Source organism: Chanos chanos, chromosome 6, assembly GCF_902362185.1.
Source record: "Chanos chanos chromosome 6, fChaCha1.1, whole genome shotgun sequence".
Classification (NCBI taxonomy): Eukaryota; Metazoa; Chordata; class Actinopteri; order Gonorynchiformes; family Chanidae; genus Chanos; species Chanos chanos.
Genome location: NC_044500.1, coordinates 10,514,643 through 10,535,056, shown reverse-complemented (window position 1 = coordinate 10,535,056; position 20,414 = coordinate 10,514,643). Strand labels below are relative to the sequence as shown.

General features: G+C 44.6%; 1 protein-coding gene across 1 annotated transcript; it reads right to left on the bottom strand.

Annotated features, from left to right (window-relative positions):
* Positions 1 to 274: 274 nt before the first annotated feature.
* On the bottom strand, positions 275 to 16,652 carry ece2b (endothelin converting enzyme 2b; the record flags this gene model as incomplete). Its single annotated transcript, XM_030777406.1, has 18 exons — positions 275 to 506; positions 717 to 812; positions 1,140 to 1,330; positions 1,504 to 1,571; positions 1,700 to 1,810; positions 1,996 to 2,099; positions 2,244 to 2,321; positions 2,554 to 2,652; positions 3,420 to 3,530; positions 4,107 to 4,221; positions 4,765 to 4,907; positions 7,688 to 7,876; positions 8,393 to 8,458; positions 8,906 to 9,052; positions 10,167 to 10,291; positions 13,661 to 13,876; positions 14,545 to 14,689; positions 16,536 to 16,652. Coding segments are annotated over 18 exons (2,298 nt in total), but the record flags the coding sequence as incomplete, so codon positions are not given.
* Positions 16,653 to 20,414: the final 3,762 nt, after the last annotated feature.

Here is a 20,414-nt window from a genome sequence, read left to right as displayed (position 1 = left end):
GGCGGTAGAGAAAGAGAGAAAGAGAGAGAGAGAGAGAGAGAGAGAGAGAGAGGGAGAGAGAGCGTTAAAGGGGGGTGAGGGAACACAAATATAGCAGACACCCTCTCTCCGTCCTGTTTTGCACTCTATTTTTCCCCTATACCCTCCCAAAAAAAAAAAAATCCAGCATCAATTTAAAAAAAAAAAAGAAGAGAACTAAAATGAAGTCCAGTGCTTAAGGATTGGGGGGGGGGGGGGGCAGAGAGGGCAGGCCATCTGATTCTCTGACTGTGTCTGTGCAAGCCAAGCTGCTGGGTCCTGGGTTCTGTCAGGTCCTGGCCCCCACCCCCCTACCACACCTCGCAGCGGTGGCCCGAATTCATGGGCGAGCCCTTGGGGCAGCGGAAGTGTTCGGCGAAATCCGGCGAGTTGGACAGGGTGCCGATGACGCGGTACTTGGGGGGACTGTGCGGATCGGTCATCAGTCCCTCGTGGGCGCTCTCCGGGGTACGCACCGAACACCACACCTGGGCGTTAAACACAGAGGCGCATTATACTCCACGACTCATTGCTCTTCAGACGATAATACACATAAAGACATATGACGATAAATAAGAAAACACGACAGAACATCATTACGTCCTCAGAACATCATTACTCTTCAAGCAATTTTCAGTCACTTGCTAATACGTTACACACTGCTAAGGCCTTTACGAGAAACAGCTACAGTGACAGACCTGCGCAAAGCCCACGAAGAAAAGCTGGTCGTTGGTGAGATTGACAGCAGGCAGTCTCTTTTCCTCTCCGTTCCTCTGTCCCCACGACTTATACGCCTGAGGACGCAAACACACAGGGACCGTCCATAGTGATGATAACACCAGAGGAAGCGAACTGTGTTTATCGCTTTAACTGTATTACTGCATTTCTATCAGTCACTATCAGAGGAAAAACTGTTATTACTTTGTCTTGAGCTAAAACACCTGAAAATGGCCCCTTGAATGGTTCCGGCTGAATTATCCCGTCTGACGTACTGACCTTTGACAGCTGATGTAATTGTGACTGTGTGTTTTGAATAATCTTGTATCCTGGGCCGAAAGACGTGACTAGATGTGTGATACGGAGTTTCCAACGAACAAACGATCCGCAAAAAAGAGGCTTACGTGATAGGCGGCCTTCAGGCCCCCGTTGTCCGCTATGTTTTCTCCGAGCGTCTGTTTGCCGTTTATGTGTTCGCCGTTTATGGTGTATTGACTGTACTGCTCCACCATACATTCAGTCCGATTCTTAAAAGCCTCCACAGAGGAATTCTGCCACCACGGGCGCAGGTTGCCGTCTTTATCATACTCTCTGCCTGTTAATAATACAAAACATAACACATCTTTTACTCAGGGGATCCGTGTGTCTGTGTGTGCGTGTGTGCGCGTGTGTGCGCATGTGTGTGTATGTGTGTGTGTGTGTGTGTGTGTGTGCGTGTGTGTATGCATGTGTGTGTGCGTGCATGTGTGTGTGTGTGTGTGTACTTACCCTGGTCATCGAAGGCATGCGTGAGCTCATGTCCCATTACCACTCCTATGCCTCCAAAGTTCAACGCTCTGCAAAACACACCGCAACAAACCCGTGATTACCACAGTCACAGACACCAACAAATGCATACACACACACACACTCTGAAAGAAAGAGAGAGAGAGAGAGAGAGAGAGAGAGAGTGTTTGCCACTCACTTGGGGTGATCCTGGGCATAGAATGGAGCCTGCAGGATGCCCGCAGGAAAGACAATGCCATTTTTGGTTGGCATGTAGTACGCATTAACCGTCGGAGGCGTCATACTCCACCTGAAGCACAAAGGCAGACAGCAAACAAACATATTCAGTACACGGTGCACTCCTACATGTACTCCAGAACAGGCACGTGGGTGTACACGGACCAAGACAACACACAAAAATCAGTAATAAGAAAGTTAGTAACTAATGCTGAACAAAACTGATCAATGTGTCGGTGAGAACTGTGAGGGACTCACTGGTCTCTGTTGGGTGACTTGCGAAGCTGGTCTGCCATTACTCGAGCTGAGAAGTTGTAGAAGTTGAGCATGTTCTGGAAGAAGTTGTCCTCTGAAACTTCGTACTGCGGTTAGAAAAACGACCCAGTTAATGTTGTGAGTAAAGGTTCTAAACTCAACCGTCTCTGTTCGGCGTGTGAAGTACGGCTGATGTGTTTGACAGCAGGACGAGAAAGGATGAATGTGAAAGGTAGAATCAAGTCACTTACACCATCATAGACGTCGTCAAGTTCTTTGGAATCCAAAATGAAGTCAGGAAAGCCAATCATGTCGTAGATGGCATCCGCCTACGAGAGCACGGGCAGGTTATGACACCGCCTAAGCCCTGAAAAACTATGTCTAAGCCTTCCATATGCTTCACCGCTATGTCATGATAACTGTCATAATAGAACTTCAGTTCACTTTAATCATCAGTTTCTGTCTTCAGTGAAAACAGGTTCTCAAGCTTTAGGTCAAATCTGTATTTGATTCTTCTCAGCACAGAACGAGACACGAATGAGGGATAGATTTTTTTCTGACCTTGTCCTTAGCTGCCTGTCTGGTTTCTTTATCCATCCAGCTGAGGTTGTCCAGGGCATCCTTAAAAGCCGTGCGAATCTCATTGATCATTCCCTCTGCCTGTGAGACGGAGAGCAGGTATTGTGTTCAGTTAACATGCATTACACAAACTGACCACAGGGTGGCAGGCAAGTACCATATTACTTGCCTATAACTCTTAATCCCTTTTTATTGCATATCACAAGTGTCAGTATTTAACGTCACATTCAAATAGATACGTCTCTGTGGAATATTACTTCACTGATTCCTTGGAAAAAATAACATTAGCATAGAGCGATTGTTATAACCATTTAAATACACAGAAGATGAGGCCGTGTGATTTATTTAGCTCCACACGGAATTAGTGCCAAATATTGACAGTCAATATAATAAACCACAACCACACCTGAAATATCCTCTCATAGCACAATGAACCTGCAGTAAACCCTAAAGTAATACTTTAAGTATATTTGCTGATTTTATGACTATACCTTAGGGACGCTGCTTAACTCACGCTATCTGACTGCCTAGTACTCTTATCTAAAGCATGGCAGGCACGCTTGACGTGGAAAGCAGAAAACTATATCATGCGTGGTTTTACCCTAGTCACCAAAACTGGCCACAAACCAACAGCATCTACAAAATACGTCAACTCTATTTAGTCAGCAAACTTAAGACACAAGGAGCTTAAAAACACTTTAACATTAATTGTATATCAGTTATAGAAGAAGAAAGAAAAAAAAAAAGAACATGACCAAACACAAGTGGTGTAGCTAGGCAGCTAATATTGCTCTTCGTTTGACTGTTCTGAGGGGGGGGGCGATGAGGGGGGAGTCAGTGTAACTCACTATCTCCTTGCTCTGTTTGTCGAACGTGGCTTTGACGAAGAGAGCGCCCAGTGCAAAGCCCAGTGTGTCATCTGTGTTACCAATGCAGGTCTGCCACCGTGGAGTACAGGACTGTGTTAAAACACACACAGACACACACAAGCAAACACACGCACACGCACACGAAAACACGCCCACACACACACACACACACACACACACACACACACACACAAGCAAACACACACACACGCACACGAAAACACGCCCACACACACACGCACACACACAGAGAATTTAGAATCCAAGTTTGATCCAGAACAAAACCCAATGGTGCGGTAGCAATTTACAAAGAAAATATTTTTTTTTAAAAAAAAATGAAAAATGAAAAATGAATGACACCCATCTTGACATCCAGCAAAAAAAAAAAAAAAAAAAATACACCCCCTGAAAAAGAGAGTTACTGCTGTTTACACAGTAAGTCTATGCCGGGTAAAATAACAGAGCTGAGCTCCTATAGCAGGCTGCTTTGGTTAGAGGTTTCTCTCAGGACATCTACTACATTCATTTGTGGTGAACTGCTGAGTGCATGACTATTCACTTTTTATTTAGTGCAGAAAAATGCACAGGATCCCATGAGTTTGGTTGCATGGAAAAGACAAGTCGCAAAACAACACAATGTACGTACACACACACCCACACACACACCTTCTTGGTGCCGTAAAGACTCTCCAGTAGCTTGTCTTGGGCATTCTCAAAGCGCTGGTCTAGACTGGAGGCACCCTTCTGAACCAGATTCCACATCATGTAGTTATTAAGTAAACTGAGGGGGAAAAGAGGAGAGAGCACGAAAGAGGGAGTGAAAGGTTTAAAACGCAGGACAAGAGAGGAACAGTATAGAGACATGAAAACATAAATACATTCCACTACGCATAGGACAGTAACACAAAGACAAGCAGATCGAGAAAGAGATAGAGAGACAGAAAGAGAGGGGGAGAGGGAGAGAGAGAGAGATAGAAAGAGAGGGGGAGAGGGAGAGAGAGAGAGAGAGAGGGGGAGAGGGGTGGAGAGAGAGAGAGAGAGAGAGGGGGAGAGAGAGAGAGAGAAAGAGAGAGGGGGGGAGAGAGAGAGATAGAGAGAGAGAGGGGGGGGGGGGGGGGAGAGGGAGAGAGATAGAAAGAGAGAGGGGGAGAGGGAGAGGGAGAGAGAGAGAGAGAGGGGGAGAGAGAGAGAGAGAGAGAAAAGAGACGGAGCACGACGTAAACAAACCAGCAGAGTGGAACGTTCTTTTGGGCTTGTTGCCGTGGAGACGGCGGTGTCCCACCCGGGGGGGGGGGGGGGGGGGGGGGGGGGGGGGCGGGCGTACCTGCGGTCGGTTTTGTTGATGAGGTCGGAGACCTGCTGGAGGTACTCTTTGGCGTACACCACCACAGGCTCAGTGTCGTTCAGCTCCAGCGGAGACAGCACCGCGTTCAGGTAGTCCAGCCAATCAATGGCCGGGGCCAGCAACTGGAAGGAGGAATCGGGAGGAAGGGCGAAACATGAAGGATGACATCAGTCACTACACAAACCACATATTTCCCCAATACTTTACATGATACCTCACGAGGTCTGTATGTTACGTGAGTGGATTCTGCAATTAAGCACATTTTAGCTGAAATGAAATGTTGTAATATGAAAGCGCTGTAGCAATGATAAGGACTATATGTAACAGTTTGCGCCTTAAGCTTTCAGATGTATAAAATCGCTCTGTAATGAGGCATGGCATTAAAACACAATCAGCGGGTGAATAATGAGGAGAGAGGGAAGCAGGCACTGTTCATCTTTCAAATCTCACCTCACACTCAAACACACACACACGCACACACGCGCACACACACACACACACATTCTCTCTCTCTCTCAGTCCTCAAGGCAGTGAGGAGAGAATGGTACTGTTGCTCATATCTGCCAAATGCATGAATATTCCATGGAGTTCTTTTTTGAGAATAGAGCTAAATGCAGTTTCCTGAGAAAACCTCTATTTTTTTTCTTTTAAGAGCAGCATTAGAAATGAAGCTAATGTAACGTAATCACGCCCAATTTTAACACTTTATTTCATCGCAGCTGCTCTGAAGTGGAGCTGGTGACCTTTTTAAAATCTCCTCTCGTTCTACACAAAATGAAAAGAAAGATGAATTCTGCTCATTTCTCTTTCTCTCCCTCTCCCTCTCTCTCTCTCTCGCTCTCTCTCACACACACACACACACACACACACACACACACACACACACACAGACAGGGTTCTGTACTTTCCCAAAGTACGGAAAAAGACACAATAAAACCTGCATGTTTGCATTCCATCAGCCGCAATGCAATTCCAGCTGCTCTGCCTCTGGGGAAGGGGTTTAAAACTAAAGCCTTAATCTTAACTTAAACGACCCCCCCCCCCCCCCAGCCACCAGCGCCGTACCCTCATACCCCCATCCAAACCATCCTCAAGCACCCCCCCCCCAACCTCCCACACAGCCCAAGCACTCCTGCCATGGGAGCCAGACAGAGGGAGATCGAAAAGCAGAGAAACAGAGAGAAAGAAAGCGAGAGAGAGAGAAACAAAGATAGGGAGACAAAAATAAATCCCTCTTTCTTTTCAAAATGATTTTCATGAGCCCACATCAAGAGGGCTGTTTTTAAAGCGCCGAACTGAAGCAGAACCCCATGCTTAAGTTCTGAGGGAGACGTGCAGATTCGTCTGAAACACAGGAGCGAACAGTGTGGAAAAAGGAAAAGTGGAAAAAAAAAATAATTCAGTGTTATCTTAGTGCTATCGTCCTGTTTTATTATTTATGAGAGGAGCAGAACTACTATTCTGGTTTAATGTCATTACCAAACTACTCGGCGCTTGAATAGTGTGCAATATTGTAGGAGTGAAGAACTCTGGGCTAAAAATACAAAAGTTTAGTAGCGTTTAATGAGGACTCGATAGATTGTGAGAATGCAGGAGAGAGTAATTACGAAGGCTTTGCTGCAAATATTACGAGCTAAAAACAAAAAAAAAACAGTGAGAATATTACAAAATGATAAAATTGCACTCTCAAAGAGAAAGGAAAAAAGATACGTTTACGAAACGTTTCAGGACGCCCTCAAAGACGACGGATTTCTTTTCGTTTTTACGGCATTTCAAACGTATTAAAGACACTTCAAGGTCGCGTCAAAAAAGGGCCTTTGTCAGAGCTCTCTCTGTTTCTGATAAAACTGCCCAATGGATCTCACTAAAGCCTAGATCTATACACTCCAAACTTTCTCCATGGCGCCTCGGCGGGTAGGTACACACACAGAATGGCTACCCACAGCAAAGCTGCCAACACAGGGCACCTTGTTCTTCAGAGGAACCTTTGTTCCTCACAGAAAAGAGCACAATGATGTGGATTCACTCTGACCTTAAGAGGCCGAAGCCTTTTCTGACCAGCACAATAATCTCCATACACACACACACACACACACACACAGAGAGAGAGAGAGACGAGGTAATTTAACCACAGAGCGAACAACTCATCCACCGTCAACACACTCACTCACTCACTCTCTCTCTCTCTCTCGCTCTGTCATCTCCATCTCCATGTAGCTCTACGGCTACCCAGGAGAAGCAGCAAAAAAGGTGTCTCTTAGCAACGGTTGCCCTGGCAATTGCATGAGCCTTCACAAAACAAAAGGGTTCTGAAAGCAGGGTAAACGCAACAGAATTTCTCCTCCAAATCATTACCAAAAAAAAAAAAGGGGGGGGGGGGAGACAAAAGGTGTGAATAACACAGAGGGACGAAAGAAAACAAAGAAAGTGGCTGCCCCTCCCCATGGGGTAGTGTTAGGATTGGGGGAACATTTTTTTTTTTCATCTAGACTGAGCCACTGGTATGCTGTTCTGATTGAGTGTTCCCCAAGCACTTGCCCTTGCCATGTCACACACACACACACACACACGCACACACACAAATCATTTGTAGATAGTTATCTGGTTGGAGAGCGAATACTAATACACCTTATTTTTTCTTTCTCTTTACACACACACACACACATACGTACACACACAAATCATTTGTAGATACAGTTATTTTGTTGGAGAGCAAATACTAATACACCTTATTTTTTTCTTTCTCTTCATACACACACACACACACACATACGTACACACACAAATCATTTGTAGATACAGTTATTTTGTTGGAGAGCAAATACTAATACACCTTATTTTTTTCTTTCTCTTCATATATATATATATATATACACACACACACACACACACACACACACACCTGCAGCTCAGCGATGGTTATCTTATGGTAGATCTTCTCCTCATCCCTGCGTTCATCCTGAGGCACAGTGATGTTAGCCAGCGCCGTCTCAAAGTCCAGAATCTGCTGCATCTGACTCTGAGTGGAGTTCTTATCTCCACCCAAGAGAAGGCCCAGCTCCACCATGTACTCCAGGTAGGCCTTCAGAACCTGAACACAAACACGGCACAAAAACTTCCTCTTACAGACACGCAATCTCTTCCCCCAGTGGATTTTCATTAAATGTATGGAAGTTATTTAATGGGAGTGAAGACATGAGGTGTCAAATTGGCATATTTTGTCAGGGTGGTTGCCGATGGTTTCTGTTTTACTGGGGTTCAAGATAACACTATTTAGAAAATGAGCCGTCTTTTGAGATGTGTTAACGTCTGTCTCATTGGTATGGGTCATGCTTTGTATCCACAGTCAATTCCAACTCAAACCACTGTGTTGGTTAAAGTATTTAAAAAGATGGAGAAATTTATTTCATCACATCAAATACTGCTACACGTTGAAAGCACAGGACTGCAGTCAAGTGTTGCACACAGATAAAGCAAAGGCATTTGATGCTCAGTGAAGACCAATCGCCCCCACCCACCTTCCCCTCCACAACCCCCACCCACCTCACCCCACAGTGGGCCTCTACCCCCAGCTAGATGCCCTGAGAACAGACAAACGTAACCCTACCTTCTCATTGGCCGTCTTATTGAGGTAATAGTCCCGGGAAGGCAGGAAAAGACCTGACTGGTCAACCTAATCAGGGAGAGTAAACAGGTGAGCAAACACACACACACACACACACACACACGGTCAGGAACAATACGGGACAAGATCCATTCAATTTAATCCAAAAGACTATTCAGTGGCGTAAAAAAATGAATAAAAAGCCATTCAATACAGCACAACAATTGTTCAGGCCTTCCACGATGTATAGGTTCAGAAGTGCAGTACATCCAAATTTCCCTCATGAAAGATTTTTAGGGAGCCCTTAAGACAGTGACTCAATCTGTCCTCAAAAAGCCAATCTCTTTTAAAGCTCTGGGAACCGCTACATGTTTTGATCAAAGATGTTTTCTGTTTTGACTTCAGTCTCCGAGGTTTTGTAATCTTAATCGTCCATCTTTAATCTTGGCAGCGTTTTCTTCATTCTGTTTACCGTACAGAATGCAGTAAACACCAGGAAGATTGTAAGATGCTGACCTGAATGACATTGCTGTTGGAGTTCTTTGGGTCTACGCTGACCCCGACGGTAAAGAATGGCTGAGCTCTGTAAGGACCAGACACCGTCTTCAGAACCTCCATAAAATTGTCTTTGTCCCAAGGCTCGGTGATGTTCCAACCCCCCGTCTAAAGGCACCAATACGAAAGAGAGAGAGAGACAGACAGACAGACAGATGAACATTCAGTTTCTCAAAGTTTCCAAAGTGAAAGTATTCGCCTCTGAGTTGCACCACGCATGCGTCTCTCTAAAAGTACACGTTTTCTAGATAAACAGTCTCCATTCCAATCAGAACAATAATGAATGTGTGAATGCTGCTTGTCTTAAGATTTTCACGGCTGTTTATCTAAGAATATGAAAAACAGACAAGATTATGCATGCATATATCCTACTCAGAATTCAAAACAAGAGCCCAAATCCATTTAGTTATGACAGTGGATATCACAGTCAATTTAGTGTACTGCCACCTCAAAAAAAAAAACACAAACTTAATCTCCTGACAGCAAGTCAAGCTTTTCCATTCAATCACTCCATCTCCCTGAACTAACCACAACCCCCCCCCCCCCCCCCCCGCACCCCCGAAAAAGAGAGAGAGTGAGAGTGAAAGAGTGAGAGAGAGAGAGAGAGAGCACGCAAGAGAGCACAAGACGTCTCCATCACGCTTGGTCTCCATCCCTTTGTTTTCCTCTGTCTGTCACATCCATAACAAACAGCGGTGTGCAGCTTAGACAGTAAACTAGACAGACAGAATTCTTCTTGGCATTTCTTTTCTCCACCGAGCCTTCGGCGAGCGCAACTATTAATCTTTCAGTTGGCTGGCGACTGTCCAGTTTTATGTGAGAATGGGCTAGAAATGAAAGGTACAGATGAAGCTATTCACGCGATAAATTTTGTTACCCCATTTTATAAATGTCACTCATTAAAAAAAAAAAGAGAGAAACGTTCGACTTAGCTATTACATTTCCCTTCAATTTCAATAATGTAATGACAATGACAAAGTGTAAAGCTGTGAGAAAATTCCAAGAAACATCTTCCTCGTCAGTTTCAGCGCGGTGGTGTCTTTATACCATCATTGTCTGCCCACCTTTTGTTCTTCAGTCAACACGGGGCAGTTGAATGGGGGAGAAAAAAAACAATTTTCTGGATCTCTCTCTAAGTGTTTCTGTCCTCCAACAAGATAGGAGATAACAACGGGGGTAATTTATCCTCCTCAGCTCAGAGGGGCGCTGTAGGGAAACGTACCTTAGCGATGAGGTCAATAAGTGGCTGGGCCCCAAGCTCCTCAATGCGCTGCTCATTCAGACAGGACAGGTAGTACAACTGAGTCTTTCTCTCGGCCTCGCTGCTGGAGTTGAACGTGCCATTCTCTGGTTGAGTGAGGAGAGTGGGTTTTAAGAGACTGCCGAACATTGTTTTAAATTAATCATGTTAAACATAAACACAAAAAGTCTGAAAGACTTGTGTGGTTGTTAAAATGTGAGAAAGACAGTAAGAGGAGACTGACAGAGAGAGAGAGAGAGAGTGAGAGAGAGAGAGGGGGGGGGGGGGGGCACTGACTGTCATTTCAACAAGTGTACTTGACATGAAAACGAAAGCACATTCCATTACTGGGGAGACACAGTGAAGGGTGGGGGGGAGCAAGAAGGAGCAAGAGGGGGAGAGAGAGACAGAGAGAGTGAGGGAGAGAGTACAAGAACTTTGAAGGACATGAAACAGGACAGAAACAAACACGTCATTGAGTGAAGAGGGCAAGAAGAAGGGCAGGGTCCTTATATGGTATCGTGTCCTCCAAATAAACAATCCTGACAAGGAGCAAAGGGTCATGGGATAGTCAACTGAGCTCCAACAGCTGGCCCAGCAAACGTACCGTTCCATGACCTCTGATTGGTCCCTGACAATTCTACGCTCGCTCACCATAACAGTGAGTGACAGGCCAAGAGGAGAAGCGGCCTGACAGAGGTTAAAGGAAGAGAGAAGAGAAGGCTGCTATCCGTCTCTTTAATGTGCTTTGTAACCAGAGAGGAACTGTTCTACTGCCCTTAATGACAGAAGACAGACAGCAGGAGAGCTCCTGTTTAACCGGTAAATCCAACAGAGACATATCTTCGACGCGTTTGCCTCCGGAGCACTTTCTCCTCAAACACGCGCCAACTCCCGGCAGGCGGAAGGAGACCGACGCGAAAGAGCTAGAGGTATTGTCCCTGTCTTTGCTAACCTTGTTTTTCAGAAAATTAAAAAAAAAAAAAATTGTGTATTTCTGCAGAAAGCGTCCAGAATAAGCAATTAGCACAGAGATGGAAAAAATAAAGGGGGGGGGGGGTGGGTATGAAAGGCTGACAGAAGCCTGTGAGGGGGTCAAAGAGCAACTCTTACATGTTTATCCCGTCCTTGAGACTAAAACAAAAGGGTCAGTATGAAGCACTGTTAGTGAGTGAGAGAGAGAGAGAAAAAGAAAGAAAGCAGGAGAGAGAGAGTGTGTGTGTGACCTACGTTTTAGCATGTGTGTGGTAAGTGCAGAGCCCAGTAACAAACAACCTCCACCCACTCACCCCCACCCACTCTAACTCCATCGGCCCCCATTTACACGAACCAAAGCACCTCCTAAACACAGCAGGCCTCCCAACCGAGACAGAGAGAGAAAGAAAAGAAAAAAGAAAGACAGAAAGAAAGAGGGAGCAAAAGACAGAAAGAAAGAAACAAAGAAGGAACAAAAGAAAGAAAGAAGAAAAGGAGGGAAAGAAAGAAAGAAAGAAAGAAAGAAAGAAAGAAAGAAAGAAAGAAAGAAAGAAAGAAAGAAAGAAAGAAAAGAGACAAAGAACGAACAAAAGAAAGGGGCTAACAAAGGACAAATAAAATGTTTAGAGAAACAAGTCACACACCGAAAAACACAAACATGCAAACATCTCCCGCCGGCGTGGCCGGCGATCACTGACACGGCGTTGTCAGGGTAACACACCCCTCTGACCTGTGCCGTCAGAGGAGAGAGAGAGAGAGAGATAAATTACTCTGCAGAGAGAGAGAGAGAGAGAGTGCATGCGCTGTAATTCATTTGCTTAGTCAACTGTAAAAGCACCGTGTTCATACCTCAGACAGTCGCCTGAACACAGTAACCTCAACGTCAACCCCTACACCTCTTTCTCTCTCTCTCTCTCTCTCTCTCTCCCTGGCTCCATCTCCTCTAATATAATTAAATTAAGGGACTAGGGGGCTGGAATATTCCAGCAATAAATTCCCAGTCGCACAGCGGCAGTCCAATTACCGGTCAGCAGGTCTGCTCCGTAGAGGCCACCTTTGCAAAGAGGCCACCTTTTTTTTCTTCTTCTTCTTTTTAGCTTTTTTTTTTTTCTTTTTAATTTTTTTTTTTGGTGTCGGGCAAACTGCCCACCGTGCGCAATTCAAAACTGCTTTGCTTGTTGTCGTCTGTGTTTGTTTGGCAACAGAGCGCGATCGACCAGGTGCATCAGCACAAAGAGAAGAAGGGCGTGAGACGTCCATCTGTCATGCTTACTGTCCCCCCCCCCCCCCCGTACAGGAAGGGGACAGGCGAAGACGGTACGTTTTGTTTTCGTTAGTGCTCCCACGGACATGCAAATCCTCTGTCTTCCTCTCTCGTCATTTTTCTTTTCTATTCAGCTTGCGCAACCAATCTATTTCTCTCTCCCACTCTCTCTGTCTCTCTCTCTCTCTTTCTTTTTCTCAAATTCTCAACCAATTCAACCAATCTTGTTCTCTCTCCCACTCTCTCTCTGTCTGTCTCTCTCTCTGTCTCTCTTTTTCTCAAATTCTCAGCTGTATCTCATTTCCCTTTCTCCTCACCTCACCTCTCTGTTCCACACTCGTTCTTTCTCCCTCCATGTCTTTTATTGTTAACTACCGGCCCCCTCCCTTCTCTCTCTCTCTCTCTCTCTCGCTCTCCATGCTTCACTGCTTCTGCTGCCCATAGTCTTGCTAGAGGGGTTTGGGTGCGTATGTGTATGTGTGTCTGTGTGTGTTGGTTCTGACACACTCGGCGCAGGCGGTCGGTCATTAGGGAACGCTCTCATCTAATGTTCAATGGAGCGTTCAGCCCGGTCCGCTCCGTATCCAACCAGGTATTTATCACAGTCACATTCACACAGCGCTTAATAATCCCAATCTGAACGGATTAAAACCCGAAAACCCCACCAGACCCAAGCACGGCCAAAGCCCCGCTCACGCGGCCGACGCGTACGGCTGAGACGATCGAAACGAAACGGAAATTTTTTTTTTTCGTCCTCGTATGAGAGCGAGAGAGAGAGAGAGCTGACGGTTGTGCGTCGTCTGGGCATAGCTGCAGAGGACAGAAGAGAAATGTACCGGTTTGCTAATTGCTGTAATTGAGTGTCATTTGAGCAAAACAGCTACCAACACTCTGTGTGGGCCTGAATTCATTACATTTATAATGGAAGCGCTGTAGTGAGAGAGAGAGAGAGAGAGAGAGAGAGAGAGAGAGAGAAAGAGAGAGAAAAAAGGAGGAATAGACAGCGAGAAATGAGAGACAGACAGAAGGGAGTGAAAAATGGAAAAGGAAAGAGAGAACACTGAGTGGAATGTGAGAAGAACTGCGGGGCACATCAGGACTCAGAGAGAAAAAAAAAAAGTTTCACGTTTTATGCGAGTTCACAAGACACCACTTTAAAAAAAAAAAAAGTAACTTCTCCAAGCGTATCATGAATCTTGGTGGGTGGGTGGGTGGGCGTGTTATGTCTATCACTCACCCAGTAGGTGTTTGAGCACAGCCTGGTTTTGGTCCCAGATGCTATTGAAGGTACTCCAGCGGGAGCGTCCGTCGGGGAGGGGGTTTTTGCGGATCCAGCCCCCGCAGGCATACTGGTAAAAATCCTGACAGGGGTCCACGGTACGGTCCAGAGCCTCCACTATCTTACTGGCCACAGTCACGCAAGCTTCAGTCAGACACAGGCTATGTGCAGGATCTGAAGTGAGACAAAAAATTTTTTTATATATGTGTATATATATACACACACACACACACACACACACACACACACGTATATTAGCTTCCTCAAAAATTTACACTGCATATTCGCAAGTCTTAATGCTTCAGGTGTTTCTATTGTCCTTTAGAGAACAACATAAACACGTGTGTACACAGCAGACCTGCGGTGTCCACTCATCTAAACTACTGGATTAAACCAATCTTCAGTCTTCTGAAGATACATAGTAAATATCACTGGAATAACAACAACATATAAATTAAAGCCTCATCTTTGATTTACAACGAGCACACAATCCACTACTGACGTTAGGTAGTGCCGTTTGTCTTTTAACGGTTATACATAAGCTTCAATATGACTATGTACAGAACTGCTAGGATCACACGCCTAAGTCATCTCAGGAAAAAACAACACACGTGTATGGGCAGAAGACACCAACTGCGTTATTTAAAGGGCTTCCATGACGTTATTACATGTACATCCTCACAGGAGTTATGATGGAGGGTTAAAAAAAAACAAAAAACATTAATAATAATGAAATCATGTAATTATCTGAGGCCATCAAGGTAACAGCCTGAAGCTTCTTAAGGATATATTGCTGGATGTGTGTGTGTGTGTGTGTGTGTGTGTGTGTGAAGTGGGCCCACCTGTGTTGTAACGGACCCCTAGCGTGACTGCACAGCCAAAGAGGGCCAGGAGGGAGGCAAGGAGTAAGCCAGCCAGGACTACTTCCAGCTGCGTTCTCCGTCCAAGAGGACCAAAGAGTTGGATCCCACCCTTCCGAAAACCCACCTGTATTAACACAAGAGTACGCACTGCACATTTAACGGAAAGAGTGAAAGGTTTCCATATGGATCATCTGAGTCTTGCACTCTACAGTAACAAAGTGGTTGAGGGAAAGAGAGAGGCAGACAGAACAGTGGAGATGATATATAAACAACACATTCCTTTAAATAAAACGAATGGCAGCAGTTTGTAAAGGTACATTGTTCCACGGTTAATCAACGTTTTTCGACTGGCTTTGTGTTTTTAAAAGCATTCTGAGTACAGATTACAAACCAACATCGAATCAATTCTTACAAATGTTCCTGATTTTGCTCTAATTAGCCTAGTTCATCATTTTCCTAGACTGTTTAAAAGCTAATACCCTGACCTAGCCGACGCTCAGGAAATCTTGTGCGTGCTAAAGGGAGAAATCTCACAGATTAAGAATGCAAATGGCCAGATGTCCGACTTCCTACTTTGACATTGTTGATTCAAACACACATGGTAGCTACGTTTTTTTTTGGATCTGCTACCAAGATAAAAACCAGTGACACCATCCAAATCCACCCGCTGTTAAAGCATTTTATTTTGTTTTCCAACGCTACCTGTATTAGTTCAGATATACCAGAAAAAGAGCGAGAGAGAGAGAGTGTACAAAGTGTGACGGATTACGTTATCGTGAGCGTTGATGTGTTTGGAATGTAAGAAGAACTTTTAATACCACAGACACTTCTCCTTAGGGTATCGCCGCGGACTCTCACAGACTAAACACATGCGCTCACACGCAAAATTGAAATCCAGACGACTGAGGTAGTGTCGCGTGACATGTTTGACGCAATATTACAATACTGGACCATTATGGATGAGCAAAATGATTCCTTACTAAATGTCACTTAGGAGCACCCGTGGAAAAAACGCAGGGGTAATTCAAGGAGGTATTGTCTGGCGGTAAGTCATATTTTGACCGAGAGGGGTGAGTAGACGGTGATAATATTCCTGGAAATAGTTCGATAGTAAACAACGTCACATTACATGCACAGTTGGCACCAAACCCGGCTCATTTTATGAAGGACACCATTTCTCCTACACCTGCACGCTACCATACATCCGACAGGCGAATTGGGTGGGGTAATGTAAAATAAAACCCCGCAGGAAGAGAAAAGTGCTGAAAAGGTGCTGACGGGAATCTCCTGAGACCAGCTGATGTATTGTGCATGCTCACAATATCGTATAAACAGAAGCATACACACACGCCATGCTCTCTGAGGAATCGCATTGTCCCGACGTTTGATTGGTTCATCCATTTCAGTGCTATTATCTCTTTCTGAGACGGTCGTCATTCTCAACAAACTGCACAATGTTTCCTCTTTGCAGAGACAACTTGGCACTAGGCCTGTCCACATTTGGGGAAGTGGGATTTATTGTGAATCCAAAGAGGAACTTATAATTAGTTTGTCAGTCCAAGGGCTGTAATTTCTCAATACAATTATATGCCTCTAGCTGCATTGTGTCATTAATTATTACTCCTAGACATCACTGATTTACAGTAAGGGCTGGACCAAAGGCTGGGTCTTAACAAAAGGGGAAGCGTGTAGTGAAGGGATGATTTCAGAGTGCTTATCATCCTGTAAGCTATGTGTAATGTATTCCACACATTTTTTTACACAACGGCTCATCAATATGCCGGCGGACCAGCCCAGACCAGTAGGAGTAGTTTAAAACAAAAGAAGAGGAAAAAAAAAAAAAAAGGAAAGAAAGAAAGTTTGTGTTTGTCCTGACATTGTTGTACCACCTTGCTACATCCACAGGAAATGACATAATGTATATTCTGTCATTTCCTCCCCTAACATGTGACCTCTGACTGGATACTGACCTCCACGCTGTCTGGGGAGAGGGCTCCGTCAGCTGGGATGTCTGCTGCTTCCTCCTCCTCAAAAGTTGCACGCTTGTAGTTGGACATCTGCACAGAGAGAACAGAAAGGGGAAGGGGGGGGGGGGGGCAGAGAGTGAGATGGTTAGTGATGCATCATTTTAGCAACTCGGAAATCAAGAACATAGGACGGTTCAGTTTGGCAAAAAAACAGATGGCTTCAGAGCAAATCCAGAGCCATAATGGCTGCCTTGAGGGTGTTTTCTCAACAGTTCTCACAGTGGAGAGACGCACAGAAAAAACCTCAGAAAGAAATGTTGCGGTGAAGAGACAAAGAGAGAAAGCAACAGACGGAGCTGTGACTCTTCTTTACCTCCTCTAGGTCATTGTGGTAGATTATCTTTTTCTAACACACACACACACACACACACACACACACATTCACTCACAAACTTCCACACAAAGCAGATAAGGGGGCCAATGTGCCCTCTGGGACAGATTGCAGTGTAATGACTTTCAGCATGTCCGAGTCATGGCGTTACAGTGTTTTCTATCACACCCTCACATGGAGGGAAACTATTACTCAACATCTGAACTATTTACCAGTTTGACTCAGATCTTTTCATGCCTATGCTAACAACTGAATCAACATGAAACAGGCACGCACATACATACATACACACACACACACACACAAACACACCACTGCCCCCCAAAAAACAGCAATTTCAAGAAAAAAAAACCCCTGAAAACACATTATCCAAAGAACTTGTGTAACAGCAGTCGAACTGATTAGCAGAGTCTTTCCCGTTAAGCATGAAATTGGCTTCGGAGCTGGTGGATGTGCTCCATTCTGTTCTTCTCAAGCCACAACAGGACTAAACCATTCTGGCTGACAGACTAAACACGGTAGCGCCATGGACAGAGTCCAAATCCCTCTGTTTATTAAATCGCCTCAGGTTAGGATACAACCCCATACACACACACACACACACACACAAACACATAGATTCTTAGATAACAGTTGCTGAGCTGCAAAACTGAAACCTGCGTAGAATCCACCACAGACAGCCAATTCATCAAAACACCATCTCCCACTAATTGTTGTTTATACTGCTCTACACTCTCACACAATCAAACTGTCCCATACAATGTCCTTCACGTACTGACTCCGCTAAAAGCTTCCTCTTTTGGCGAACATAGTTGACTCCATTAAGAATTTTATGCAACACCGTGCAAAAGTGTTTTTGGTTCAGGGTTTGAGTGTGTTTAGGTGAATATCTGCTCATGACTGATGATTTACACCTAACGACTGTCTAAATAATTAAAAGGACATCGCCCACTGTAAATATTCAAAAGTATCATTACGTGAAGTATGCGGGGGCTCTTAACTTTCCCTGTTGATGTTTTAGGGGGAAGAACAGCTGCATGTCGTTGTTTCAAAATGCTAGCAATGCCTTTATATGGTGAACTAATGAGAATTTTTAGGCAGGGTTGTTTTTTTGGGTTTTTTTTTTTTTTTTTTAGTTCCAACAAAAGTGAGTGCCTAATCTTTCAACATGTGGTCAGGAAAACCCATGAACAGAAAAAAAAAAAAAAAAGATCAGAAGATTCTGTTTTGACTCACCTGGGCTGTCTCATATCCTAAATGCACACATACACATAAAGAACTGGATAATGAAGCAAACAACCTTCCATTTTACTTCTCTCAGCAGGTTTTTTTTTTTTTTATCAATTTCTCTTCCCTCGCCGGCTCATATAAAAGCTTATTCCAATCTCTCTTCCTCTCCTATACAACTAATTCCCTTTAATTTCTCTCTCTCTCTCTCTCTCTCTCACACACACTCACACACATACACACACACACACACACACACACATAAATATCAGATAACACCCTTTTCAGAGGCTGTCCTTTGAGGAAGCTCTGGTGCTGAATTAGTACTCTGCCTCTGTGAGTGCGCTCGACACATGATGAAGCTATCGTAAGTGAGTCAGACGCTATTGTCAGTTCTTGTTTACTTCACTTCTTTTCTTTCTTCCCTATGTATCTTTGATGGATTGACTGATGTTTGTTTAGCTCAGTTTGTTTCTGGTCGTCCCTCCTGTTTTTTTTGTTTTTTTTTTTGTCTCTGTATTTCTTCCCGTTTCTAAATGACTTTCCATTTGATTCTCTGTCTCCCCCTCCCTCCCTCCCTCTCTCCGTCTCTCTCTCTCTCTCTCTGTCTCTCTCTCTCTCTCTCTCTCTCTCCCTCTCTCTCTCTCTCCCTCTCTCTCCCCCCTTCTCTCTAAGCTCCAAGCTCCATTGACTGTCAACCCATCCAGATGTTCCTGTCAACACTAAGTGATATATGGACCCTGAGAACGGGGGCAGGAGGCTTTGGACCATGGCCCAAATCTCTGACGTTGCCTGAAGAACTACAGAGTAAACTAACTATTCCTGGGGATTTGTCCTTTCCAGAACCTCACATGAAGGCAGGAGGAGCGATCCATCGTGGAGTAGGAAAACAAGCCTCGGGCGTCTCATTCATACACGTGTGTATATATATATATATATATATATATATATATATACACACACACACACACACACACACACATATACACACACACAGAGTGTTCAGGAGTAATACATAAACATTACCACCTACATCAGAGAGAAACAAAACAAAACAAAAAGCCCCCGGGCAGAATCTTTGAGCCAAAGCAGAGCGACATACAAATTCATCCCAGTTAAACAAGAAGTTCCACAGAAACCAGCCATGCGTATTAGCATATCTACTCACCGCCATCCGCCAAGTAACCTTAGCTCCCTACACCATTTCAGAGAAGTGACACTATGCAAAGAATCACAGCGAGCAGTCTTCCAACGCTATGTCACTGCACCGCGGTGACGCAAAGACACCAAAAACGGTGGAGAGGCAGGGGCGGGGTCGAGAGGGGTTGTGGTCGTAACGGCCCGGGATACGGTTCGCATGACCGGTCTGGGTAAAGGGGGAGTGTTGCAGTGTGAGTTGGGAGCATGCTACCCAATAAGACTTAACTTCCTAAGAGAAAGTCTCTTATGTGGTCTCCATGGCAATAGTAAAGACATATTCATATAGAGTGTGGTGTGTGGGGGAGGGGGAAAAACAAGAAGCGATACACAGCACACAGAAAACGACGACTGGGACGACTACAGTACGCTACAGGGCAGGCTGTCGCTGGTTATTCACATATTGTGGGGGAGTTTAGGTCAGACTGGAAACTGGGAATTTTAACCTTGATCCTAAAATGCTGCCAAAAAAAACCTAACAAACCAAAAAAACAAACCCCCAAAAAAAAACAAAACAAAAAGAATAAATTTCATCCCGAAAACTTTATTTACTCTCATTCTCCCTCCGCCTATCACGACCTCCATCTCTGACGCATTTTTCCATTGCTTTTTTGGCCCTCTTTGCTATATCATTATCTTTGTTTATTTCTCACCATCTCTTCTCTCTCCTCCAGTTCTTTTTAAACCCCCCCCCCCCATCTCTCTCTAAAGAAAAACTGTGACTGACTAATATGTTCCAATCCTGTAAATATTTCCTTAACCGATACTCCCACGCGTAGACTCCAGGTGACCTTAGTAAAGGTTTCACTTCCGACAAGACCAGATTCACTTCGTCATAAAGATCTCCCGTATTCCTCCTCCTATTTTTTTTTTTAAGTCACTGTCATTTGCTTTCCTCCATCACTCATCTCCTTTCTCAATCCTTCTCCTCCTTCTCCTCCTTTCTCTGTGAACCCCACGTGGAGTTGATTCACAAAGGTGTAGCAACAAGAGCTTCACAGATACCACCCTCGACAATCCTCTGGGGTTCAAATTTCAGAACTGAAAAAACGGCATTCGAGAACTGA